The sequence below is a fragment of the Panthera uncia genome, chromosome D1 (genome assembly GCF_023721935.1).
Source record: "Panthera uncia isolate 11264 chromosome D1, Puncia_PCG_1.0, whole genome shotgun sequence".
NCBI classification, from domain to species: domain Eukaryota; kingdom Metazoa; phylum Chordata; class Mammalia; order Carnivora; family Felidae; genus Panthera; species Panthera uncia.
This window is the reverse complement of record NC_064808.1, coordinates 96833853-96861800: the sequence shown is the minus strand read 5'-3', so window position 1 is coordinate 96861800 and position 27948 is coordinate 96833853. Positions and strand designations below refer to the sequence as shown.

General features: G+C 40.6%; 1 protein-coding gene across 1 annotated transcript; it reads left to right on the top strand.

Annotated features, from left to right (window-relative positions):
- On the top strand, nucleotides 1-27503 carry PAFAH1B2 (platelet activating factor acetylhydrolase 1b catalytic subunit 2). Its single transcript, XM_049621178.1, has 6 exons — nucleotides 1-148; nucleotides 7286-7373; nucleotides 17835-17924; nucleotides 18725-18841; nucleotides 20344-20466; nucleotides 24128-27503. The coding sequence occupies exons 2-6, from the start codon at nucleotides 7293-7295 to the stop codon at nucleotides 24404-24406; spliced, it is 690 nt and encodes a 229-aa protein (XP_049477135.1). The 5' UTR covers nucleotides 1-148; nucleotides 7286-7292; the 3' UTR covers nucleotides 24407-27503.
- The last annotated feature ends 445 nt before the right edge of the window (nucleotides 27504-27948 follow it).

The following is a 27948-nucleotide window of genomic DNA, read 5'->3' as shown; positions in this document are numbered from 1 at the left end:
CAGGGGAACCGGAAGTGGGGGCGCTGCTGCTGGTGCTGGGGCCCGAGGAGGGACGCGCCGGAGCGGGGCCGCCGGGACTGAGCGAGCGACAGACGCGCCACCCGCCGACGCCGCAGCCGCTTGGGGCCCGCACGGACCCTCTGCCTGAGTGAGTGCAGCCAGGGTCGCGGGGAACCGGTGGCCTAGAGGCGGGGGTCGGAAGGGCCGGCGATGTGTTATTGTGAGAGGCTCGCGACCTCCCCTCCCCCACTCTGGGCCCCTCCCCTCCGCGCCACTACCTCCCCCGCCACCTCCCGCCGCCCCTCGGGGGGCCTCGCGCGCGCGCCTTCTCTCCGGCTCGGCGTGGCTACCCTCCTTGCCCGCGCTACCCTCGGACAGCTCGCCGCCCCCCTGAGGGCCTCCCGCCCTCACCCCACCCCCAAATGTGCCGACTCGGCTAGGCCGCTGGCCGCCGTCTCCACCCGCCTTTCCCGGGATGGGGCGGGGGGACAAGGTGGCGGGGCGGCCGCCCCTCCCCGGCCCACCCCCTGGCGCAGGCCTCCCGGCACCCCAGTTCTCTGGGGCCGGAGGGGAACCGCCGCAAGCCCCATTTGTAGCAACTCTGCTGCCTCTGGCCTCAGCTGTTGGCCTCTTCCCTCCATCCCCGCGTTCGAACCTCAGACCCTCCCATCCCTTTCCTCCTGTCGGAGAGGCCTTTAACGCGGGCCCAGACCCGTTACTCGGTTGCATGTTGACCGAGCACTTTTTCCTCTCCCTTTTGTTGAAAAATTTCAACTCTTTTCAAACTTCTCGGTTTTCTCCAATGTATTCAGAAACCCGCAGACTGTCAGGACTCCAAAGGCTATGTAGCCCACCTCATTTTAGAGATGAGGCCCAGCCCAAGGTCAACCAGCTGCTTAAAATGCCAGTGGACAGATTTTCTCAGGTGCTTTTTACTTGGTCCATCCGTGTCCATTTACCCGACCAGGACCTCTGGCCAGGTTTGTGATGTACCCGTTGCACGGTGACTCACTGTTCTGTTTTCGGTAGCTCTCAGGCCAGCGTTGCCTTTCTTGATTTATGTACAAACCTTAAGAAAAGCAACACTTGAAGCTTTGGCCTCTTTTTAAGAGCGTGTCCGCAGAGAAAGGGAGGACCATCTGCACCCGCTCTAGGATTTCATTTCGCACAGCTTTAAATTGGGGGAGATGAAGGTGTGGAGGGAGAGGAAGAAAATGCAGAGGATTGTCTCTCCTGAGCATTTGCATATGCCTTGGCCTCCCAAACGCTTGTCTTTAGCTTGTCCTGGGCACATTGTTCTGATGGAAAGGTTGCCTCCTTGTGGGGGAGCAGGGGAGGAGGAGGAAATCATTGTGCTTTAATTTGTTGGCTTGGGCGGGCATTTGATAATAAATTATGGATGTGCTGGAACCCTGGGACCCACCCACCTGCCCACTGAGGCAGGGTATTCCGGATGAGGCTTTCCTTCCCTTTCAGAATAACCCTGCTAATTCCCTCTGAAACAAAATGAAGAGTCTGAGGTCAGAGTGGAAACATTCTAAATCTTTTAATTCTTAGTGCAACTTTTCTCCTCCCTCTCTTTCTTGGTTAAACTAAAGATCCAGCTCAGCTAGAGAATTTATATTTCTTTGTTGTTGGAACTGCTTTCTGATTAAACGTGCTACACCACGTACTGGTAGAAGTATTGTACCTGGAAATTCTGTTCACTGTCATAGTCCAAGTTAAGGTAGAAAGAAGAGAAAACGGAAATGCTGTGCTTACTCTTCATTTTTCCAAAGAGCTCATTTTAATGGACTATCAGAGATTCAGAATAGAGTCTGAATTAACAAAACTTTCATTCTTGGGATCTTTATCTCCATTCTGCTTTGTTTTTCTAACTGAACCTGCTGTTTCTGATTAGAAGTTAGTGACGACTTTTTTTTTTTTTTTAATTTTTTTTTCAACGTTTTTTATTTTTATTTTTGGGACAGAGAGAGACAGAGCATGAATGGGGGAGGGGCAGAGAGAGAGAGGGAGACACAGAATCGGAAACAGGCTCCAGGCTCCGAGCCATCAGCCCAGAGCCTGACGCGGGGCTCGAACTCACGGACCGCGAGATCGTGACCTGGCTGAAGTCGGACGCTTAACCGACTGCGCCACCCAGGCGCCCCAGAAGTTAGTGACTTCTAATTCCCCCCAGTGGGATTATTATTAATCAGGAAGGTGAGATGGGAGTCAGATGCCCCTCCCTGTTGGTACTTTTTTTGTTGGGTTACTGAGTACAGCTTCACTATTCTGAATACTGCTGTGCTACAGTATTGTTCTACCTGAGGCAGGAAACCGAAAATCATTCAATTTTTGTGTCCTACCATAGGCTGTTCTGAATAGTTCCTGATTCATTCTTCATTTCTCTTATAAAGAAAACAACAGTTTATTTTATCAGACTCCCAAATTATTTAAATCTTCTAAATGCATAGTCCCCTAGATTATACATTTACAACCTGGTTCTTAAAAAGGAGATTGCATGGGGTTTTGGCTCAGTTTTTCTTCACCTGCTCTTTAAAGAGGTTATTAAGCCATAGGGATCAATAAAACGGAAAACTACTCTGCACTGTGAGAATTTGATTTTGCAAAAACAATTCAAAATCCGAGTGTCTGAAAGCACAAAGAAACAATTTTTTTGCTCAGATACTTTGCCCTTGTAGAGTAGGAAGGATGACCTTGTATTCATAGTTAAAGGGGGGGAAAAAAGACTGCTAATTGGGAATATTTTGCAGTCTTCTCTCAGGTCTGCCTGCCTGGTAGCCTCAGATAAGTGACATTTTACCCCCTTCAGTTTCTGTCTCTGTTTCTTCGTTTTGCCCAAGAAGAAATTTAGGACCAAGATGAAAGTATTTTGCTTACAGTATCAGGATGCCACTAAATTTGGGTAGTAGTAATAGGGTATATAAGTGAGTTGAATTAGTAAATGAGAATTTATCATATCTTTTCTATATAGAGCCAAAAGTCCTTTGCTCAAGAATAATAAATAGGCTTTGGAGGTACGTCACCCTGAGTTCCAATCCCAGCTCTCCCTGTCGTGGAGCAGGTTCCTGAAATCTCACTGAGCTTCAGTTTTATTTAAATAACAAAGTTCCTAGCACAGTGAGTTGCAAATAGTAAGTTCTTCATCATCAGTTGTTTACCAGTTGGAGGAACTCTGAAAATCCATGTTAGTAAATTAAATCAAATCTAGAAAGATTTTGTATCATTTAAAAAATTTTTTTAGGGGCGCCTGGGTGGCGCAGTCAGTTAAGCGTCCGACTTCAGCCAGGTCACGATCTCGCGGTCCGTGAGTTCGAGCCCCGCGTCAGGCTCTGGGCTGATGGCTCGGAGCCTGGAGCCTGTTTCCCATTCTGTGTCTCCCTCTCTCTCTGCCCCTCCCCTGTTCATGCTCTGTCTCTCTCTGTCCCAAAAATAAATAAAAAACGTTGAAAAAAAAATTTAAAAAAAAATTTTTTTTTAATGTTTGTTTATTTCTGAGACAGAGAAAGAGCATGAGAGAGAGAGGGAGACACAGAATCTGAAGCAGGCATCAGGCCCTGAGCTGTCAGTACAGAGCCCGACGCGGGGCTTGAACTCAAAAACCGTGAGATCATGCCCTGAGCCAAAGTCGGTTGCTCAATCGACTGAGTCACCGAAAGGTTTTATATCTTAAATAGACCATTGGTCTTGAATGTAGAGTACGTGCACTCCTGGGGATTGCAGAAGATGATCCATTGGAATACAGGAAACAATTTAGAACTTCTTTTTACATTTATTTTTTTATGTAGAAAGGGGGAAAATAGACTTTATTAATATTTCATATACAGATTAACCACTCACATTTAATTTATAAATAAATATACATATGTCAGGGCACATTTCAAAAAGATTCTAAAATATTAAAAATGTTTGGGCCCCATGAATCTGGACCAATCTTTACTCATATGCTTTAATTCACTTTATGCTTTTTTTGTTAGGTGCTCAGCTTGCCTCTCTTTGAATCTTTATTGGAGGAGTCTACTTAGAGGCAGGCCATGTCATTTTGTATCATATTTTTTAGAAATTTGTCTAACTGTACAGTCTATCCACTGGCCCTGTGTTCCTATTTGGGGACATACAAATTAAGCTTAATACCTCCTCGGAATCTTCACATACTTTGACAGTTATGTGTGTCCTGTGTCTTCCTCTTCCCGATTGAGTTTTTCTACACGTTATAAACATAGCTATTCCTTTCAACTATTTCTAATATGACACGCTTTTAAATTTCTCACCGTCTTGGCTCCTTTCCTCTAGACACCCGCCAGTTTGTCAAAATTCGTGAAGCTCTTCAAGATCTGAACATGGTATCCCAAGAACTGAAATGAAGTTGAAGTGCCTGCATTTTGTCTTTTAAGTGGTCACCCTGTATTTGCAGCTTGTCACCCTTGTTCTTTAAGCAATCCCAGGAACAATAGTTTCAATTATATAATCATATAGTGAAAGTAGGACAGATTATTCTTCTCCGTTTTAGTAGTGGTCTCTCAGTTAATTCTGTGTCCGTTAACTTTTGTCTCACAAAATACCTAACGTATTAAGTGTCTCTCCAGGTGGGAAAGTAAATGAGCACAAACTAATGAAATAGTTGGGTTTTTAAAAATCTATTTAAAAACTTAGGAAATAGTTTTTTTGGATTAGTGGAAAATGAAGCTGTTTGTTGCGGTACTTTATATATGTAATTTTGAAATCCATAAGATGCAAAAACTTGATTGCACCTTATCTGTCTTAAGGCCAGTAGAGCTGTTTGATCAGCAGGAGAGAAAAGTTTGTTGTTTTTAAAAAAATTTTTTTTTTAATGTTTATTTGTTTTTGAGAGAGAGAGAGTGTGAGCAGGGCCAGGGAGGGGCAGAGAGAGAGGGAGAGACCTAGAACTCAAAGTGGGCTCCAGGCTCCGTGCTGTCAGCACAGAGCCCGATGCGGGGCTCAAATTCACGAACTGTGAGATCATGACCTGAGCCGAAGTCGGACGCTTAAGCAGTCACCCCAGGAAAGGTATTTTTAAAATTAAAACTACTGTTAAGCACCATGTCAGATTTTAACCTGTGTAGCCAAAGTTCAATCTAGACTTGAATTTAGACCCAAAAACACTTTTGTATAGAAGGTATAGAATGTTTTATTAGCTTAAAAACAAAAGCAACCCCCCCCCAATTAAATGTTTCTATATGACTGTTTGTTTTAACCCCCTTAGTCATTTTTTCTTTTTCTTTTGTGCATCTTTTAATTTTTCCATCCTTTATCTTGGACAATGAAACCTCAAACAGATACCATAATCTGACTGGAGCTTTACAAATTCATCTGGCAGTTCTATCTAATTCTTGTATTTTACATTGATGTTTTTAGCTCCAAGTAGTTTCTGGTTTTTGGGTGAAATGGTTAGATAGATATAAGGCCCTCTTTAGGGAGTCAGCATGAACTGGTTTGTGATTGGTGGGCCAGGTGTGACGTTATTGGGGTCAAGCAAACCTAATTTCATTTGCTCCCTGCACAAATTACCTAAATTACCTACTCACAAATCTCATTTTGCAAAGGTTGGAGGTGGTATATATAAAACATGGCATATATAATTTTTCATAGATAGCTGTTTTCTGATAGTTGCAAATTTTAGTAAAGAAGTACATACAGATGGTCCTTGATACAATAATGACTCTATTTAGGATTTGTGACTTTACAATGGTGTGAATGCGGTATGCATTCAGTAGAACTGTACTTCCAGTTTTGAAGTTTGATCTTTCCCCGTGCTAGCGATATGCAGTAAGTAAGATCCTCTCATGCTGCTGGGCAGTGACCGGGCAGTGGCAGTGATCCAAAGCTCCCAGTCAGCCCCATGACCCCGAGGGTCAACATCCCATACGCTAACAACCATTCTGTACCTATGCAGCCATTCTGTTCATCACATTCAGTATAGTATGCAATAAGTTACATGAGATATTCAGCACTCTGTTGTAAAATAGGTTTTGTGTTACATGATATTGCCCAACTGTAGGCCAGTGTAAGTGTTTTGAGCACCTCTCAGGTATGCTAGGTTGTGGTACTTGGTAGGTTAGGTGTATCAAATGCATTTGTGACTTAGGATATTTTCAATTTACAATGGGTTTATCCAATTATAATCCCATTGTAAGTTGAGGAAGATCTGTACACAGGGTGTGGATGGTATTTTACATTTTCAATTAGATATGGGCTTAACCCTGAGCCTAATTTTTTTAGACCTAGTGTTATTTAGAGTGGAGCTAATTTATTTGCATAGTGCTAAAAAATTGGTTTGCTTCTGTAATGTATTTTTCATGAATGAAGGTATGTTTTTATGTTTAGAGGTTTGTTACTTTCTAATTCTCAAAAATTGCTGCTTTGGCAATCCAGTATGTGTGTTTACTCAGTAAGTACTTACTGAATGAATATATCTCCATCTTCTTTCAGAGAAGGCTTAGCTGTATTTGATGATGGCAAGGGAAAGAAAAAGAATGGCCCCCTTTTCTGTAAGCTACAAAACCCCAGTTTTTTCTTTCACATCCTTTGCATGCACCAAGTGATTTCTGGAGCCTGATGTCTCTAGTATGTATACTTTAGAGTTGATTGAAAACAGTCAGGTGTTTTTGTCTTTCTAGAAAGATTAGCACTTCTAGTTTTCCTAAATTTCACTCATTGCTTCTTTTCCACTATCAGATGCCGTATTTGGGTTAGTCATTAATAACATTTTCTTAGTGGAGACCTGACAAACATAAAAAACCTTGTAAACATTGTCAAAAACCACCACCAAAGCCTATGACTAGTTTTGTCACAATCTGTAGTAGTTACCTGTGATGTTTAGTAGTGGATTCTAATCATGGCTGTAGTCATTCTCAGGTGTCTAACTTGAGCAGCCTAAAAGGTTCTAATGCAGGTTTCATTGAACTCTTAAGTGTCTAATTCCTTGTGTCATTTGGTACTTACATTAACATGTAATCACGAAAAATTAATGTAGATGTAAAGTGTATACTTGCAGCAGATTTTTTTCTATGTAATGCACTTAATGCACTGTTTCTCAATGATATTCAAACCTGTCTAGAAGTTTAATGATGCTAGATATTTATGGGACTTAAGCAGTCGTGTCCTTGAATTCCTCTCTGCTGAAAATAATCTCCAGTTGTTTTTGGCAAAACCACAGTGAGACTTAAATTATTATTTCAAACCTGACATGTAATATTTAAGTGGTAACAAATAAACACTCCTGTTAATGAACGAAACATGACACAGACATTTTCCCCCTCAGGTGTAGAATGAGCCAAGGAGACTCAAACCCAGCAGCTATTCCACATGCAGCAGAAGATATCCAAGGAGATGACAGATGGATGTCTCAGGTAAAAGGAAGTGCGTATGTATTCACCCAAGATGAATCTTTTCAGTTTTCCCAAGTCTTTTGACCAAAGCAGCAAAAGGGCATTTTTTGTGGTCAGTAAGAATTATTTAAAAATTTTTAAAGATTTATTTAATTTTGAGAGAGAGACAGAGTTCAAGTGGGAGGAGGGGCATAGAAGAGGGCGACACAGAATGTGAAGCAGGCTCCAGGCTCTGAGCTGTCAGCACAGAGCCAGATGTTGGGTTAGAACTCATGAACCATGAGATCATGACTGGAGCCGAAGTCAGACACTTAACTGACTGAGTCACCCAGGCGCCCCGAGAATTATTAAGTAAAAAAATTTTTTAATGTTTATTTATTTTTAATTTTTTCAAAAAATGTTTATTTTTGAGAGAGAGTCAGAGCATGAGTGGGAAAAGAACAGAGAAAGAGGGAGACACAGAATCCAAAGCAGGCTCCAGGCTCCAAGCTGCCAGCACAGAGCCCGATGTGGGGCTTGCTTGAACTCACTACCCGGGAGATCATGACCTGAAGGAGGGAGGGAGCGTGTGTGCGCGCATGCGTGAGCACAAGTTGAGAAGGGGCAGAGAAAGAGGGCAGAGGATCCAAAGCGAGCTTTGCACTGACGGTGAGCTCAAACCCACGAACTGTGAAATCATGACCTGAGTCTAAGTCAGATGCTTAACTGACTGAGCCATCCAGGTGTTCAAGAATTATTATTTAAAAAAATTTTTTTAATGTTTATTTATTTTTGAGAGAGACAGTGTGCGAACGGGGGAGGCACAGAGAGAGAGGGATACAGAGTATGAAGCAGGTTCCAGGCTCTGATCTGTCAGCACAGAGCCCAGCGTGGGGCTTGAATCCAGGAACCGTGAGATCGTGACCTAAGCTGAAGTTGGATGCTTAACCTACTGAGCTACCCAGGTGCCCCAAGAATTATTATTTTAAACGAAAATCTGATGTTATGCTAATGTCATACGTAATCACCAGTCTGATGTTGGAACGGAGGAGTATTTTGAAAGCGCTGGGTGCCCCAAGGATTATTATTTTAAACGAATATCTGATTTTACGCTAATGTCCTATGTAATCACCAATCTGATGTTGGTACAGAGGAGTATTTTGAAAGCATAGTAACTGCTTTCTGTTGATTTTGAAAGATAGTGGTGTCTCCACAGCATTCTTTTTTTTTAAGCTTTTTTTTATTTTGAACTAATTTCAAAATTATACAAATACCACAAAAATTTTAGAAAGAATTTCTTATATCCTTCATCCAGACCTGCCAGTTATCATTTTGCCACATCTGCCTAACTGTTCTGTCTGTATTTGTATTTGTATGTGTATACGCCAACATACGGTGTTTTCTGAACCATGTGGGAAGATGTTGCAGTCTTCGTGCCCGTTCTCCCCTAAATATTTCAGTGTATTTTCTAAGAATAAGGACATTTTCTTATGTAACTACATATAGTTATTAAAGTCAGGAAATGTGACATTGGTATTACACCATATTCACATTTCTCCATTTGTCTCGATGTTTTTCTGTCAGTTTTCTTCCCAGTCTGGGATCACGCATTGTATTCAGTTGTCCTATCTCTCTATTCTCCTTTAATCTGAAGTATTTCTCAGCCTGCGTTTTTCATGACATTGACAGTTTGGAACATAAGCCATTTATTTTGTGGAGAATCCCTCAATTTGGATTTGTCACTTTCCTCATAATCAAGATTCAGGTTTTGCATCTTTGGCAGGGATATCAGTGAAGTGGTGTCCTTGGTGCATCACATGGGAGGTACATGACGTTCGTTTGTTTCATTGGTGATGCTGACTTTGATCACTTGGTTGGTTAAGATTGTTGGCCTAAACCGAATGTATTATGGAATGGACTCTTGGGTCTTCTTTTCAGTGCAGTTTTGAAGCTCACATTGTCCCAGGTAAAGCAAGTGGGAATCCTGTCAGGCTGACTCCTGAGTCTTCTTGATGTTTTCCGTTGTTTTTTAATGTTTATTTATTTTTGAGAGTGTGTGTGTGCAAGCATGCGGGCAGGGGAGGGGCAGAGAGAAGGAGACAGAATCCAAAGCAGGCTTCACACTACCAGTGCAAAGCCCCACATGGGGCTCAAGCCCACGAACCTGAGGTCACGACCTGAGCCCAAGTCAGACACTCAACCAGCTGAGCCACCCAAGTGCTCCTTCATTGTTTTTTAGCACCGTGTCTTCATATTCTTAACTTCTAATAGACTGTCACCACTTAGCCTTAACTATATTTAATCTTCACTTATTGGTTTGCAGCCATATTTCCTCTTTGAAATAACAAGTTCTATTATGATTTTAAGTACCCAAAGTTTTACATTTTAGTATTTAATGATTCTTTTTACACTCTTGATAATTATATAATATTCTTATGTTTTTGTCTTCCTAGACATAAAAATTAGTCTGTCAACCAGTTTATTTTGATTGGTAGTTAGTATTTTTTCAACTGTTCTTACATAGATCAATTGCTTGGTTATTCTTTCTTAATTTTTCTAGTTCGTTTGTGTCTTTAAAAACAGTATTATGACCGGCTGTGTGTTTATCAGTCACCCTAAAAAAATAAAATATTGCTAATAGAGTTGATGTTCTTTGTATACCCCTCAGTGATCATTTTTTTTTTTATCTTTTTCCCACCTCCCATCCCCAAACCAGTATCCTAAATTTGGTGGGGATTTTTCGTGCGTTTACATGGTGTGTATATAAAACTTCTAATTATATGTGTATAGAATTTTTGCATATTTTTAAGCTTTTTATGTTTTTTAATGTATTTTTCTACAGTATATCATGCATGTTAAAAGTGGAGCTGTAGTTTTTTTCCTCTCTTTAGGTAGTATTTCATTGCTATATATGAAAATACCATTCAGGTATTTTTAGGTTATTTATAACTTTATTAAAGGTAGTAACTAGGGACACTGTCTCAAACTAATAAACTTTAAAAAAAGCTTCCATAGTATGGAAGGATGACTTTACTAAATATTAAAATACATCCCCAGGGGTGCCTGGGTGGCTCATTCGGTTTAAGTGTCTGACTCTGGGTTTTGGTTCAGGTCATGATCTCATGGTTTGTAGGATCAAGCCCTGTGTCGGGCTGTGTGCTGACAGCTCAGAGCCTGCTTGGGATTCTTTCCCTCTCCCTCTCTCCCTCTCTCCCTCTCTCCCTCCCTCCCTCCCTCCCTCCCTCCCTCCTTCCCTCCCTCCTTCCTTTTCTCTCACTCTCTCTCTCTCTCAAAATAAATAAACTTAAAAAAATATATATGTATGTAATATACACACACAGACACACACCCAGATCTTGGTTTCTAATTCTCCAATGAAAGGAGCCAGAGCTCCTTGGAGAAATGATTGCTTCTACAGCCAGAGCAAAGAAAATGAAAGATGAACCAGGAGTGTCTTGTAGTGCAAGAAAGCAAGTATTCAGAAAAGGAGGGGGGAAAAAGATGTGTGGCAAGAATATCACTGCAGTGACATGTCCTCAGCATGTCTCATGGAAGACCTGTGATACTGGTCTGTTTTGTTTGCTTTTTAAATTTTTTTAATGTTTATTTATTTTTGAGAGAGAGACAGAGTGTGAGTGGGGTAGAGGCAGAGAGAGAGGAAGACACACAATCCAAAGCAGGCTTCGGGCTCTGAGCACAGAGTCCGACATGGGGCTCAAACCCACGAACCTCTAGATCATGACCTGAGCCAAAGTCGGACGCTTAGCCGACTGAGCCATCCAGGCACCCCTATACTGGTCTGTTTTAATGATATAGTCACTTTGACCACTTGAGGCCACCTGAAAGAGCGTTCAGGTGCAAAGTTGGACAACTTGAGCAACACAGTATTATTGGTTTGTAACTCAAGGATAAAATACGTATGAGTCCATTTTGCCATAAATAAGTGATTAGATAAATAGGAAATGAGGGACACATCTTCCTTAGAAAATAACTTGAGTTCATAAACGTGGGGGCTCCTGGCTGGCTCATCCAATAGAGCATGTGACTCTTGAAGAGTTTGAGCCCCAAGTTGAGTATAGAGGTTACTTAAAAATAAAATCTTTTAGGGGCGCCTTGGTGGCTCAGTCGGTTAAGTGTCCAGCTCTTGGTTTCGGCCGAGGTCATGATCTCATGGTTTCTGAGTTCAGGCCCTATGTCGGGCTTTGTGCTGGCAGTGCAGAGCCTGCTTGGGATTCTCTCTCTCCCTCTCTCTCTGCCCCTCCTGTGCTTGTGCTCTGTGTCTCTCTCAAATAAATAAACTTAAATTTTTTAAATAAAATATTTTATAAATAAAGAGGGAAGGAGAGAGGGAAAAGATATATCTCATTACAACACCACAGTAGTAATTACTATAGGGAAGGTCCATCAATGAATACTAGTAGGTACCACTTCCAGGGGAAACAGTGTATTTGCCTAGCTTCAGAAGTATCTCCCTGGAAATTACTTTGGTGTTTTTAACATTTGACTACATATTTTTTGATATCCCCTCCCTCCAGAAGGTAGAGCTCAATTTCCTCATTGTGAGCCGGATTAATGTCTTGTTTCTCACAAATACAGTATGGAAAGGAAAAATAATAAATGTATAGTGGAGAAATCTGGCAACCACCACCTTAACCAAATGATTAATGTTAACATCACCAGTTAATAAGTCGTGTTGATATTGTGTACTCCCTTCTGATACGATACAAGGGCACATCACCTCTGTGGTAGTCTTCCAGAATAATCCATCGCCTTCTATTCATGAGAAAATATCAGACCTTGATTGAGGGACATTCTATAAAACACCTGATACTAAACAGGTCAAGGACATGAAATACATGGAAAGACCCAGAAGGTGTCCCATCTTGGAAGACACCAAGAAGACATATATAGTAAATGCCATGTGATATCCTGAATTGGTCCTGGGAACAGAAAAAGGATATTAGTGGAAAAATTGGTGAGATCTGAGTAAACTTTTTTTTTTTTAGGTAATCTCTATACCCAGTGCAGGGCTCGAACTCATAACCCCGAGATGGAGAGTCAGGTACTCTACTGACTGAGCCAGCCTGGTGCCCCTGAGTAAAACTATTCTGGCTGATACCATTTACCAATGTTAATCTCTTAGTTCTGACCAGTGTACCATACTTAGGTAAGATGTTAACATTGGAAGAAGCTGAGTGGATATTGTATTATCTTTGCAACTCTTCTGTAGATCTAAAATTGTTTCAAAGCAAAACATTAAAAGAAAAAAAAAAACAAGGGGCTCAGTTGGTTAAGTGTCTGACTCTTGATTTTGGCCCAGGTCATGATCTAAGGGTCGTGAGATAGAGCTACGTGCTGGGCTCTGCACTGAGTGTGGAACCTGCTTAAGATCCTCTTTTTCTCACTCTCTCCCCACCTCCCCCTGCCACCTCCCCTGCCTGCACGTGCTTTCACACTCTTTCTAAAAAAAAAAAAAATCATGATTAAAACAAGTATTGATGTGATATTCAGTACTTCCTGTGAGGTATTGCCAAACTAGTGTACCACATATCAGGAAATACCTGGAACAGATGAACATGTTCCCAGGAATACAGTCAATAAAATCCAGACTATGGGAGATGTTATAGATCAAATGATCATATTTCTTAAAATATTTAAAAAATAAATTTGGGCGCCTGGGCGGCTCAGTTGGTTAAGCATCTGACTTTGGCTCAGGTCATGATGTCACAGTTCGTGAGTTCAAGCCCTGCATCAGGCTCTGTGCTGACAGCTTGGAGCCTGGAGCCTGCTTGAGATTCTGTGTCTGTCTGTCTCTGTCTCTCTGTCTCTCTGTCTCTCTCTCTCTCTCTCTCTCTCTCTCTCCCTCTCTCCCTCTCCCCCTCTCCCCCTCCCCCTCCCTCTCTCCCTGTCCCCCCCCCCCGTCTCAAAAATAAATAAACATTGAAAAAATTAAAAAATAAAAGTAAATTTGGGAGGTAATAGCAGGGGGAGTGGGAAACCTGTAGATTAAAAGATTTAATAGACAAGTTGGATCCTGACTTTTAAAAAAACTAAAATTTTTTTATGACTTGAATTTGAACACTGGTTATTTGTTGATATTAAAGACACCTCTGTTAATTTGGGAGAGTAGCATTGGTATTGTGGTTATTTTTTAAAACTCGGGGGCACCTTAGTGGCTTTGTTGGTTGAGTGTCTGACTCTCTGATTTTGGCTCAGGTCATGATCTCATGGTTCAACAGATCAAGCCCTGCCCTGAGAGTGGATCCTGCTTAAATCCTCCCTCCTCATTGCCCTCCCCTCCCTGCTTGTGTACACGCTCTCTCAAAAAACTTTTTTTTTTTTCCATTTTATTTGAGAGTGAGTGTGCATGCATGAGCAGGAGAGAGGCAGAGGGAGAAAGAATCTTAAGCAGGCTTCCGGCAGAGCAATCCAGGCATCCCCCCCCAAAAAAACCTTTTTTTAAGAGTTGCATAGTGACACTAGGGGGGCCTGGCTGGCTCAGTTGGTAGAGTATGCGACTCTTGATCTTGGGATCGTGAGTTCGAGTCCCATGTTGGGTGTAGAGATTACTTGAATAAACTTTAAAAAAAGGGTTATATAATGAAATGTTTATACTAGTAATATAAATGGTATACTAAATATAAATAGAATAAATATAGAATGCTGTATACTGAGTTTGCTTAAAATAATCTGAGGGTAGGGGTCAGTCGTTTAGGGGATGACTGAAATAATAGTGGCCATGTGATGATTGCTGTAGCTGGTGATGAATACATGGAGGCTTGTTATATTATTTTCTCAGCTTTTGTGGATGTTTGGTATTTTTCATAATAAGATTTATTTAAGGGTGATACTGAAAGACTTGACTGTAGACAAATTTAATACAAATTGTATCAAAACATGTTAACCAGAAAAAGGCTCAGGAGCAGACTGAGGAAAATATTTGTAGTAAGTAATGCAGAAGAAGCGTTGATATTTTTTCTTATATTATCAGCAAAAATATCCTCCAAGTACCACTAGATAAGTAGTATCTCAATACATGACAGGAAGTGTTTCACTTTTTGTTCCCAAAAAGTACAGATTAAAATAATGAGAAAGGAGGGAGAGGGAGGGAGAAATACTAATATCCATTGTTGGTGCAAGATGGTAAAATTAGTTCTGATAAAGTGCTAGAGTCAGTACAGATACAGCCCTTTTTGTTAACAACCTGGAAATATATCTGGGATCCACAAACGTGCTCATCTCCTTTCACCTAGGAATTCCCATCATGTACAAAATTGAATATGTGTAGATTTCCTCATCACAGGAAAGAGGACACTACTGGCAAGTCTGTCAGTAGGAAAACTTTAAAAAATGGGTGTGTCAGTGGATTTGTTGAGTAGGATGTTATGTGGCTGTTAAAAATTATGGTCATGAAAGTCACATAGCTACGTAGGAAAATGCTTCTAGTGCAGTGTTAACTGCAGCTACAGTGGCCACGGTTCATGGGGCACCTGCTGGGTGTCAGCCAAAAGCTGTCTCTCTTTCCTAAACCTTTCCTCTCCATACTCTGCAACAGGTATGGGATGCCTGGCTGGTTCAGTCAGTAAGATGTGAGACTCTTGATCTCAGGGTCATGAGTTTGAGGCCCATACTGAGCATGGAGGCTTTTTTATTTTTTAATTAAAAAAAAAAAAAAAAAGTTACCGGCAGAAGAGCATATGTGGAAAACAAGTGTCAGGTTATATTGCTTTCTGGGCTAGAACGTAGACAAGTAGAATTTGAACATATTCTGTTCTGTCTCCAAAGCTATTGTGCCAGAAGGAGGTATACATAATACATACAAAACTTAAAAAAAAAAAAAAAAGACGTGTTAGAGGCACGTGGAAAAATGGCAAGAAGAGGGGCGCCTAGCTGGCTCAGTCAGTGGGGCGTGTGACTCTTGATCTTGGAGTCGTGGGTTCGAGCCCCATATTGGGTGTGGAGCCTATTTTAAAAAATAAATAAAATAATTTTTCTTAGTAGCAAGAATAAAATACCCCAAAACAGTAATAGTTATGGGTTAAGATGATAGAATTTGAAGTGTTTTGATCTTTCTATTTTTCCAAACTTACTGTAGCTACTTTTGTACTTAAAAAGAAAATATAGAGTACCAGAACCTTTAGAACAACGGAGTTTAAATTCCATGACCTTCTAGAAGCATGAACTATTTTATTGGTATTGAGAGGTAGTTAGTACTGTAGTACCTCAGTGGAGAGGTGATGTGTTGTGGAAGTGTACCTGCTCACCAGCTGAAGTTTTATTCTTGCCCATCTTATCCCTTCAGTTTAAAACGACTTGCTGAGGGGCGCCTGGGTGGCTCAGTCGGTTAAGCGTCCGATTTCAGCTCAGGTCGTGATGTCAGTCGTGGGTTCGATCTCCACGTCGGGCTCTGTGCTGACAGCTCAGAGCCTGGAGCCTGCTTCAGATTCTGGGTCTCCATCTCTCTCTGCCCCTCCCCTGCACATGCTTTGTCTCTGTCTCAAACATTTAAAAAAAATTTTTTTTAACTAAAAAATATTGAAACAACAGTCATTTAAAAAGCTTTTTTAATTTTTTAAAATGTTTATTTTTGAGAGAGTGAGAGTGCACACAAGCGGGCGAGGGGCAGAGAGACAGGGGAACAGAGGACCCCAAGCGGGCTCCGTGCTGACAGCAGAGAGCACCATGTAGGGCTCAAACTTGCGAACCTTGAGATCATGACCTGAAGCCGGACGCTAAACCGACTGAGCCCCCGGGTGCCCCCCAAAAATTGTGTACAAAGACGTGGATGCAAAAAAAGGAAAATCGGTCTCAAATCCTATCACCCTAAGGAGCAACTCTTTAATAAATTGTTAAAATTATTTCCAGAAGTATTTTTGTATTTTCACCCAGAGCAGATGAGTATCTCTGATTCACTGCATTGTTGTCTGTTCTGATATTAGCAGAAATACTTCAACATAACTGTACCTTAATTACTAAGGGAAGCATCGTTGAACGTAGAGCTTGAAAAAAAAGGGACAGCATTCAGACCTTTCTGTTGCCTAAAGCATCATGTAAATTTGTTTTGGAGATGAATATAGAAACTTAAACTATGTCCTTTAGCATCAGTGAGTAAAATCCATTTTAAAAGTGTCTTGTCAGGGGCACCTGGGTGGCTTAGTCGGTTAAGCATCTGACCTTAACTCAGGTCACAATTTCACAGTTCATGGATTCGAGTCCCCTGTCGGGCTCTGTGCTGACAGCTCAGATCCTGGAACCTGCTTTGGATTCTGTGTCTCCCTCTCTCTCTGTCCCTCTCCTGCTCACGCTCTGTCTCTCAAAAATAAACGTTAAAAAAAAAGTTTTTTTTTTTTTAATTAAAAATAAATAAGTAAAAGCGTCTTGTGCCTTGGCAACAGAGAGAAGTGGACTAGGTCCACAGTCACCACTACTTACAGGCTTGGATCAGACTGAGAAAGGCTTGAGTCCCACTTTGCCATTGTCTCATATTTGGAGGTTAACAGACATTTTCAAAGGGCACATTACAAACATGCAAATAGGGTCTTCTAGGTGGCTCAGTCGGTTAAGATCTAACCGTCGATTTCGGCTCAGGTCAGGAGCTCATGGTTGTGGGGCTGAGCCCTGTGTCAGGCTCTTGTGTTGAGTGTGGAGGCTGTTTAACATTCTCTCCCCACCCCCCTTAAAAAAAAATCCCAATAAAACACATGATTCTTGATTGGGTCCTAGTTCAATAAAAGAGATGTAATACTTTATCCAAGTCTTGGAACAATTGGAAAGATTGAGTATGGACTGAATATTAGATGTTACGGGATTATCATTCATTTTCTTAGAGGTGATAATACTTTTGTGGATTTATAGGAGACTTTCCTTACTCGTGCTGAAATATTGAAAGGTGAAGAATCACAGCATTTGCAGCTTACCTTCAGGTGGTTCAGCAAACAAACAAAGTAAAAATGTTATTGTCAAATATAGGTGGAGGATGTACAGGTGTTTATTGTACTGTGGCTTTTCTGTATATTTGAAACTGTCTTAAAAAGTTTGAGGAGGGGCGCCAGGGTGGCTCAGTCAGTTAAGTGTCCCACTTTGGCTCATGGTTCTTGAGTTCAAGCCCCGTGTCAGGCTCTGTGCTGTCAGCTCAGGGACTGGAGCCTGCTTCGGATTCTGTGTCTCCCTCTCTCTCTGCCCCTCCCCTGTTCATGCTGTATCTGTCTGTCGTCTCTCTTTAAATATTTTTTTTTTTTAATTTTAAGTTTGAGGAAAAGATAAACTTGTAAACAACATGTTAAATGTATTTTTTTTAGTCTGGTTTGAGTAGAATTGCAGTTTTCTTGAGCATATTAGAATAATCAGTGTGGTAAGGGTGGGAAGAAAGTTCCAGTAGTTAATCACAGACAGGCTAAATAGAATGTTTAACAACACAGTAACTTGATGGACAACTGTTCTGTCTAGGCAAAGACGTCTCACAGAGAAGATGCCAGTTTCTAATTTCTCTCTTTGTTGAACCAGCACAACAGATTTGTCCTGGACTGTAAAGACAAGGAACCTGATGTGCTGTTTGTGGGGGACTCCATGGTGCAGTTAATGCAGCAGTACGAGGTAAGGCCGACGTGGCAAGGGTGCATCTTGGCTACGAAGGTAAATCTGTTCATTGCTAGCAAACTTTCATTCTGAGCCGAACCTGAAAGACTTCTTCGTGACAGTTTAGAAAAGCTCCAATTCAGAGTATGAGGGAGGTCAGTCCTACATAATGGGATTCTTTGTGCCCCCAAGCGTGAGGAGACAAAATTTAGCATTGTTTGTAACTCCGCTCTCGTTTTTGCCTTGGCTTCCGAGAACCTTCTCTATTTTATTTATTTATTTATTTATTTATTTATCTATCTATCTATTTATTTATTTATATTTGTCCTAGTTGTGATTCTCAATTGTTAAGATTTTTGTTTGACCATTTCCTTATTTTGTGTGTTTTTGTGGGGAGCTGTTCCACGTCTTTTTTTTTTTTTTTAAGGTTTTCACTCTTCCAAGGGCAGTTGAAAGGAAAAGATAGCTTAATTTCCTTCTGGCTCCAGCACTCTAAATTTCTTCCTCCCGTATTTCTACTTCATCCTGTTCCTTTAGATACTTGAGTAAAGGGAAGGGAGAGCTAACTGAGCTGGCACCTTGGGCATAATGCTGGTACCTCCTAAAGGGCACCGGGTGGCACTGGGACTCAGTTCTCCGGCCAAGGTGGCAGGCTGCCCGAGAAGTGAGTGATGCGGTGCCCTGCGAACACAAGTTTGAACACATAACATTTGAACACACAAGAGGGAAATTGTTCTCTTAGGTACCTCGCGACACATTGTAGTTGAGGGATTTTATTTCCCACTCAGTTGAAATAAAGCCAGTTTTTCTCTTTTTAGATATGGCGAGAGCTTTTTTCCCCACTTCATGCACTGAATTTTGGAATTGGGGGAGATACAACCAGACATGTTTTGTGGAGACTCAAGAATGGAGAACTGGAGAACATTAAACCTAAGGTGAAGTGAAACTTAATTTTTAGACTATCTTTTAATCTTGGGTCTTTTCCCAAGATGAGTTAAATTGAAACTGCTAGTAGAAACAAATTACTTTTTTTTTAAAGCATTATTTTGCTGTTGTCTTTGCTTTGTGCCCATTTAGATAAATAATATCGTCCTTGCTTCAGAATGTGCCAAATGCCTACTAAGAAATTGGGGCATTGCTTGCTCAGGTTGTATTGGTAATTGTTAATAATGCCCTTTTTCAGCGGTAGGAAGGGATTTAATGCTTTCCTGTAGACCTGAAAGCAGGGTGTGTGGGAGACTTCCCAGAAGGGGGCCAAGGCCGCTGTGCCACCATTCACTTCAGGAAGGAATTTTGCATCTGGTTTATCCATGTAAACACATTACATGTGTAATCGAGGCCTCCCAAGTTTTTCTGAAGAAAATCTGAAGCACATGTGAACAAATGTTCACCGTAAACATGTTCCCGGTAACTGAACACATTATAAATGTCCTGAGTTGGCACACTGCATATAATTTTTTTCAGTCCTAAACAAAGAAAAAATACTCAAAACTGGTAACAGTTGCCTTTGTTGAAAATATTTTACTTTTTGCCTTTCTAATAGAAAAACTCCTCCATGTTCCTGTCTTTTGTGACAGGGTGGAAAGTTACGTTGGGTCATATAGTAAAATGTATGTCTCTAGGTGACAGCCACTTTATACATTTTTTTTTTTTTAATATTTATTTTTGAGAAAGAGAGAGAGTGACAGAGCACAAGCAGGGGTGGGTTAGAGAGAGAGGGAGACGCAGAATCTGAAGCAAGCTCCAGGCTCCAGGCTCTGAAGTGTCAGCACAGAGCCCGACCTGGAGCTTGAACCCATGAACGATGAGATCATGACCTGAGCTTTTTTTTTTTTTTTTTTTTTTAATAAAGAGGAAAAACTTGAAACTGCATCCAGCTTCCAGCCCAGCAACTCTTTTTCCTTGAGTACAACTGTGTATTTACTTCTACCAGTTACACTCCCTTGGGTACTTTTGTTATTTTTTTCTGGAAGATACTTCTAGTATGGTAGGAGTTACAGATATTTTCCCCTGACTTTCTTAGATTTCACTTTATTTTAGTATTTTTTTAAGACATGCAGTGTTTTTATACAGTTGAATTTGTTATCTTTTTTTGTATAGTTTCTGGATTTTAAGAGGTTAGCTCTCAACTCCACAATGATGAAAGAATTCTCTCATTTCTTCTTAGTACAGTTGTACTGCTTCAGAATTGATCTGCTTGGAATTTATCCTGAGATATATGAGGCCTTAAATCAGTATTTGAGGGTGGCTGCTCAGTTGAAGTTCTCCACTACCATTTGACAAGTTCATCTTTCCTTCCTTTGATTTTTGAAATAAGATTTTTATCTACATATTGATAAATATTTTTATCAAAATATTAGGTTTTTATCTAAACATTCCTCTTTTCCTGGCTATTTATCCCTGCCCTCCTCCCCCCTTTTTTCCCCCTTAATTATAGGTCATCGTTGTCTGGGTAGGAACAAACAACCATGAAAATACCGCAGAAGAAGTAGCAGGTGGAATCGAGGCCATTGTACAACTTATCAACACAAGGCAGCCGCAGGCCAAGATCATTGTATTGGTATGTAGTCTTTGGTGGGTAGAGTCTTTGATGTCATTAAGTCAGGTGAGGAATGTTTTTAGATATATGATCACTCGTGAAATAGAGACTGTTTAGGTGGAAGCAGTTTATGATAGTCCTGAGGGGGCTCTTCTTTGATATGTCCCATTGTCTTACCAGTTTCATCATTTCCCAGACCAGCTGTGGGGGTCATCTCTTACCTGCTCATCCTTGTTTAGATGTGGAAATCGTCTTTGTTGCCTCAGGTAGCAACATTCTGATAGTGTTTAAAATTGCGTATGAAACTAGTCCTAGTCCTAAATCTGTTTTTGTTAGACTTGGGTTTGGATTAGTTTAGGTGTGTTGTTCCATCCCTTTATCTGTTAAATGTGGTGTATTTATTAAAATCTCTGAGGTCTCTAAAACATCAGCGATTCTGTTAGCAAGAAGATGGGTACTTTATATAGTCTTACCCTATCAGAGAGTGCTACACTTTGTGGAGATTAAAGCATTAAATCTTCGTGGTCTCAGAGATAAACAGCTGTCTATTTCAGTGTAAAAGTTTATCTGTAGATACTCTTAGCAACACTAAAAATAGCAAAACTAAAAATGTATGTTTTTGTGGAATCTGATAGGTATTCAGTTTTTTAATGAGATGATGTTAAGATATTTATCCAACAAACGTGAAGATCACTATGTACAAGGCACTGTTCTGGGTCTTGAGCCTACAAAAATAAATAAGACCTTGTTCCTGTCAGGGAGCTGTCAGTCTGGTCTAGTGGTAGATGGACGTAGCAATATGAAGAGAGAATTAGTACACTGTATGCTAAGGGGAGAATAGGTGTATTCTAGACACAAAAGCTGAAATCTGACTTTAGTTTTAAAGAATTCATTCGTCTCCAGACAAATGGGGAAAGGAAAGAAAAGGCATTACAGGTCAGGGGAAAAAGGATGGAAGGCATATATACCTAGGTGTGTGTTTGTTGGGTGAGTGAAGGAGGGTGCTTGAAGAATTTTGGGCTGTCTTCGATTAAAGTTTAAGACTGGGTTGGTGAGAAGAAGGAGGCCACAGCCAGGTCAGGTAGTGATTTGTATGGCTAGATAAGAGTGTAGATTTTATCTTCCTGGTGCTGGGGAGCCATGTCTTATTTTATTTTTTTATTACATTCTTTTGTATATCCTTGCTCTAGTCCAGAAAGGATTGCATTGTGGTTAAAGAGTCCACCTCTGAAGTACAGGGGCTGGTACATAATAGTTGCTCAAGATGTATTAGTTGCATCAGTGTTGCTGAATGAATTCTCCATAAATAAATAGTCTTTGTTGCAGCCAGACTTTTAAATTGGATGTACGCTGGTGTTGTCTACAACACTAAAACATTGGCCATACTCTGAATAACTGAATGGGCCCATAATTGTATAAGCCATTGAATATAATAGCACTAATCCTGTGACAGTTGGGAGAACTGTGTGGAGATTGGATTTATGATGTATTTAAGTGAAAATTCCAAATGCTAAACCATATGTGCATTATATTTAGAGTTACTTAAAATACGGTTTACCCTCCAACAACATGGGGGCTAGGAGCATTGACCCCCATACGGTTCAAAATCCGCATGTAACTTTGGATTCCTTCAAAACTTAGCTACTAACAGTCTGTTGATCAGAAGCCTTGCTGATAAGCAGTCATTTAACACGTACTCGTATGTTACGTGTATTACATACTGTATGCTTACAAGAAAACTAGTGGAAAGAAAATGTTACTAAGAAAACCCTAAGAGAAAATACATTTCCAGTACTGTACTCTATCAGAAAAAATTTGTGAATAAGTGGACTCGTGCACTTCAAACTTGTTGTTCCATGATCTGCTATAGTTGTCACATGGTGAAGAGATTGGGAGCATATTTTTCTTTTTTGTTTCTTTTAACATAATGTTTTGGCAGTTAAAAAAAATTTTTTTTTTAATTTTTATTTATTTATTTTGAAAGAGAGAAAAAGAAAGAGAAAGAATCGCAAGCAGGCTCCACACTGTCAGCCCAGAGCCCCACGTGGGCCTCAAACTCCTGAATCGGGAGATTGTGACCTGAGCCAGAATCAAGAATGAGACACTTAACCAACTGAGCCGCCTAGGTGCCCCAGTATTGTAGCAATTATTAATTATTACAGGGGAAAAAAATCACATGGCATACCTTTAATACTCTCATATTAAGGAAAATGCTATGCAAATACATAAGCTGCTTTTCTCATCCTGGCTTGAAAATCCCAGTAGGTATGGTCCCTGTTCTTAAGGTGTAATCATTTCTTACGGCTTTGACTGCCATGATATTCTTTGAATGACAGAACAAAGTATGTATTTGCTGTTCACTGGTCATCCTTCTTGGTTGCTCATATCTCAGCCAGATTTGGCTCATTGTGAGCATTGAGGGTAGTTCTTTTTTTGTTAACTGTCAGATGCAAAGCCTTATACTTCTAACACTTCTGTAAACTAGGGTTTAGGCTTGACTTCATCTGTGAAATTTTTGAGGCGCTTAACAAGGGAACTATATAGTCACAATAAATTGGTAACCACGGCGCCAACATTTGGTGAAAAAAATTAAAGCAGACATGACCAAGTACTTACTTTAGCATGAAGCGGGTTTTTTTTTTCTTTTAGTAGAATACCCACAGAAAATCTATTTTTGTGAAATAATCCCTCTTAGGAGAAATGAGTGGAAAGTTTTTTGCCTAAATAACAAAAACTTGCTATGTGGTATCATTGGCTATAAACCAATAAAAGGTTGTCTGACAATAATTTTATAATAGGATCAATTTCTATAAAAGGACATTCCTAGTTTGAGATGATAAAACCTTGCTCTTGCGGTATAAGCATAGACTTTCATGGACCATGGGAGGACAGACATGTGATTTATCTAAAAGTTAGATGATTCACATAAGTTAAAAATGAATTTTAGAAAACATCTGTTTTATTCTAGCAAACATGAAGTGGCTTTGATTTTTTAAGACCACATTTGTCCCATCTCTGTTTCTCATGTGCAGTAGTATGGGTTCCATGTAACATTAATAAATACATGTGTATTTGAGCTAGATTATTCTGATGACTGTAGGGAAAATGAATTGAAGGGAAGACCAGTCAGGAGACTTTACGTTAACTGAGTGAATAGTGGTAACTTTCCTAGCCATAGCAGCATGTATAATCAGAATGGAGAAAAAAAAAATTGAAAATACCGAGAATGCAAAAGCTGAGTAATTTAATGATAAATAGGGAAGGTATGTGGAATGAGAGACTCAGGGATGTTAGAATGACAGTTGATACAGAGGATGTAGTAGGAGCATATTGTGGGGAGACGATGATGAATTGCTTTCGGACACGTCAAGTTGGGAGTGCCTCAGGAATGCTCAAGTTCGGTTTTGAGCTAGAGTGTTCGTAGTGGGCCAAGGACAAGACCCTGACCTGAAGACTACCGACAGTTAGGGGACAGGAGGAGGAAGAGGAACTTGTGAAAAAACTGAGAAGCAATGGTCAGAGAACTTCCACCAACACCAGTCTAGTCCAGTGTTTGAGAACTCAGAGTGTCAGAAGGTGCCAAATGGAACGGTTCTTCTAGGAGTAACTGAAATCACAGATAAATAAGAAGGGAAAAACCAGTGACTCTTCTCATCTTCTGTTCTTCTCTGCTTTGCCCCAGGGTTTGTTACCTCGAGGTGAGAAGCCCAACCCTTTGAGGCAAAAGAATGCCAAGGTGAACCAACTCCTCAAGGTTTCCCTGCCGAAGCTTGCCAACGTTCAGCTCCTGGATACAGATGGGGGCTTCGTGCACTCGGACGGTGCCATCTCCTGCCACGACATGTTTGATTTTCTGCATCTCACGGGAGGGGGCTACGCAAAGATCTGCAAACCCCTGCATGAACTGATCATGCAGTTATTGGAGGAAACACCTGAGGAGAAACAAACCACCATTGCCTGACTGGCTCCCATCAGTGTTAATAGCACCCAGCTTCCTCAGATCAGTTATATCACTGGCACTACAGAATCCTTCTCTTTCTTAAGGCACTTTGCATTGTAGAATGTTCCTGGATGTTCATATCTAGTGTTTGAAGGGAGGAGGGATTTAAACTGGTCCTGTACATAGAAGGTTTGTTTGACACAGGAGAAAAATTAGCCAAGGAAGATTGTTGTTTAAATTCGTTTGAAACCAGAAAGGGACTTTTTAGTTGTATGTGTGACATTTTCATTCAGTTATCACTGTTTTTCCTAGGACAACATCAAGCCTAAGTACTGAACAAAATGAAGATTTTTTTCTTGGCCTTTCTTTCTATGGATTATGTCATATATACTAATGATCAGGATCACACCTGCTTGGCTTTAAAACAGATGTTTTTTCCAGTTTTTAAGGTTCATAATTTAGCCTTTTGTTTTTAGTTTGTTTTACTCATATGTATTTGCCACATTTTTTTTAACTTACAGCATCAGATTGAACGTGCTTGTCACTCACATATGGGAGATGCTATGGTTACAAGTGAATTTGTTCCACTCTGTTAATCTTTCCCGTGTTTAGCAGTGGAAGATAGGTTTTGCCCCATTTGGGGGACTCTGCGGAGGGTATTATTTTTATGCTGCTGAATATCATGTCTATAATAGACCCATGCATGCAGCCTTTCCTCCCTATTTCCCCTCATCCCCTCTTTTTTTTGGGGGGGGGAGCCCTTGTTGACATTACAAGCTTTTAACACATTTTCGACCTAGGAGCTCTGTTGCTGGAAGTGTAAGTCCCCAGTCAGTCATTCTCATGATGTTACTGATGTGCAACTCGTCCTTGTGAGGTGTTCTGTGCATAGAGTCTGTGTCGTGCTATCCATGTGCAGAGTTCTGTTTGTTTTTTGTTTTTTTTTTTTTCCTGTAAAATATGTTACAGTTTCCTTTTTTGGAAAAAAAAAAAATCAGAACTCTATTTTCCATTCCATAAGCCTTGACATTATTTCAAGTTTTATAGTATCTTAAGATGTATATTTTATTTTTTTATTGGCTTAGTTTTTAAATTATAATCAGTCCAGAAAAATTTGGCCTTTCCTTATGGGCAAACAAACGGAGCTGCTTTTCAGAACAGACATTTCTGCCTTGATCCCACCATTTTAGTGAAAAAGAACTAGGTTTGTTTAACTTTCAGGTTTTCTCCTTAGAGTATTTTCACCTGAAAATTTCTTCCAAGAGAGCTCTTTATAATCCTGTTGGTTTGCTTGAGCTACAATAACTGCCATTTAAAAAATAATGGGATGATACATGGTTTATTGTTTGGTATACCTATGGAATATGTACAAACTGGATCTACAAACAGATACTTTAAACTGGACCAGGTGGGTACTGCAGTAACCTTTTAACACGTGCTCTGCACAGATTCTGCTTAACGTTCAAGTTCAGTGACTAAGGCTGAAGCTCGATGATCTGCTTGCAAGGCAAATGCTTTTGTGAGTTGGAGGGGGTTGCCGATTTGAGCATGGAGCCACTTGTGATTGAGAAGGATAGAGAACTTGGGCTGATGTTTTCTTGTGAAGCCTCTTTCTAGGAATATTTTTTCCGTCTTATTTTTAGTCTTTTTTTTTTTTTTTTTTAATACATTTCTGAATGTATCATGTCTTCACTAATGACAGAAAGTACATGTGATGTTTACTAGACTCGTTTCCCACATTAAAGTTCCCTCTTCTGTTTTGAGTAGCCCGGATTCTTGAGTTTTTCAGGACAGGTTCTTTCTTAGCTAGGCGTTGTTAGGCATTGTTCTAAGGAGGAGATTTAATAAAGCCAGAAGTTTGTCTGTAAAAAGACCATTTCTTCAGGTCTTTTTCCGTTTGTCAGAGGGCGGGAGTGTCGTCCAAACAAATCCCTTAGGTGATTCCTGCAGCATGCGCTTTTAGTTTCCCTCTTGACTAAGAATCAAATATCCCTTTGTGAGCTGGTCTTCAGCTCCTTTGCTTATGTGTGTAAACCTCGGGTGTTACTACATTTTATACCTACCAGAGCTATTTGAGCAATAGTATTTGAACCACTAGCCTTTTAAATAAAAGTCTGCCCCGTTGCTAATGTGCAGATACTGAGTCCACTTTCATTTCTTGCCAGCTTTCTTTGCACTGCTTTAGGCAGGAAGTGTTCATCTGTTTTTCTTTGACATCCCTGTTTGCTACGATGACAGAACTTAGTGCTTACCCTTTGGATTTCTTGCTCACTTTTCATGTATATGTAAACTTAATGCACTGTCCAAGTGAAATGTCTTAGTTGTCATTGTGATTAAGGGGCCAACTTTCCAGACAGCTAGCAGAGGTGTTCTGATCCTCCCCCCAGCAAGTTTTAATTCCTTTGCCCACCCATTCCCGATATCCTAGCCGGCAGCCGGTGATGGCGTTGTAGATTCTGCGGTCACATTGTGAATGTGGCAGGTGGAGGATGTACTGCCAACACTGACCTAAGGCATGTTGTTTTGCTGCCTACGTCTTCTGGACTGCCGTGGGCAGTGGTGTAGCTCCCACTTTGGGTCTTTGTGGACTGTTGGGGGCATCTGTCTAAACCTGAATCTTCTGTGAAAAACCTTAATCCGACACAACAAATCTTGAGTAGCTCATGCCCTTCTCTTAATAATTCTGTCTCTTGTTGTTTCAAAACAAAACAAAACACAACTTTTTTTTTTAAACTTTTTTTTAACCTAGTCGCTGTTTACAGTTGTATGCTAAAAGCCTGAAATACTGTCTGTGCTGTGGTGTATGAGCATTGCCAATTTTATATTTATTGCAGTGAAGAAGAAACTAAAAATATATGAAAATGAGGAGCATGTCCACGCTCCGAAATCCGTGTGGGTGCATGTGGGAGAAGTGAGTTGGGGTCTCTGGAAAGGAGGCTTTTTGGAGTGGGTCTCCTGCTTCTCCTTGGTGTTCCTGCTTGGGGATCACTGCTGCTAGCTGACTGGGCCTCCCCAACAGAAGTTTGTGACTCTGCTTTGGCGAAGTTTCATTGACTAGTAGAACTCATTCTGTTTTAGTGCATATTTCAATATAAATGTAAACATTTCACTCAAACTTGCTCATGTCTTTCTGTCTCCTTTATCAAAGTTTGGATTCCAGTGGAGGGGAAAAAAGGCATCCCTTTTCCCCCTACCTTATCACAAGCACATTGGATACTTAGATCATCTGCTGCTTTTCTGGGGAACTGAATGTACTGAGCTGACCATCATCACATCTCAGGGCTGTGGGAGGGTAGGGTGGGCTGAGCAGATAGGAGGAATTCTAAGTAGATACATGGGAAAATTGTCAAAGGAAGTGTCTCCGATTGGTTATGAGTATCTGGCAGTTAAAGAATTGATTCTTAAACCGTTAAACTGACCTTTTGGTCATTTCTCCTAATTTCAATCTTTAGAATTTATTCACGTTAAACTTCTAATTTCCACTGTCTCTCTATTCCTCATACTAACAATCCTCAGTTTTCTTGTTTACACTTTAGAATATCTCTTTCCACTACCGCCCCCAG

Bases quoted from the DNA above. Each gene is read 5' to 3' on its own strand.
- PAFAH1B2 (XM_049621178.1), top strand. From the start codon at position 7,293: ATGAGCCAAGGAGACTCAAACCCAGCAGCTATTCCACATGCAGCAGAA. The intron at 7,374-17,834 runs GTAAAAGGAAGT...TTGTTGAACCAG, and splicing joins ATGACAGATGGATGTCTCAG to CACAACAGATTTGTCCTGGA. The intron at 20,467-24,127 runs GTATGTAGTCTT...GCTTTGCCCCAG, and splicing joins AGGCCAAGATCATTGTATTG to GGTTTGTTACCTCGAGGTGA.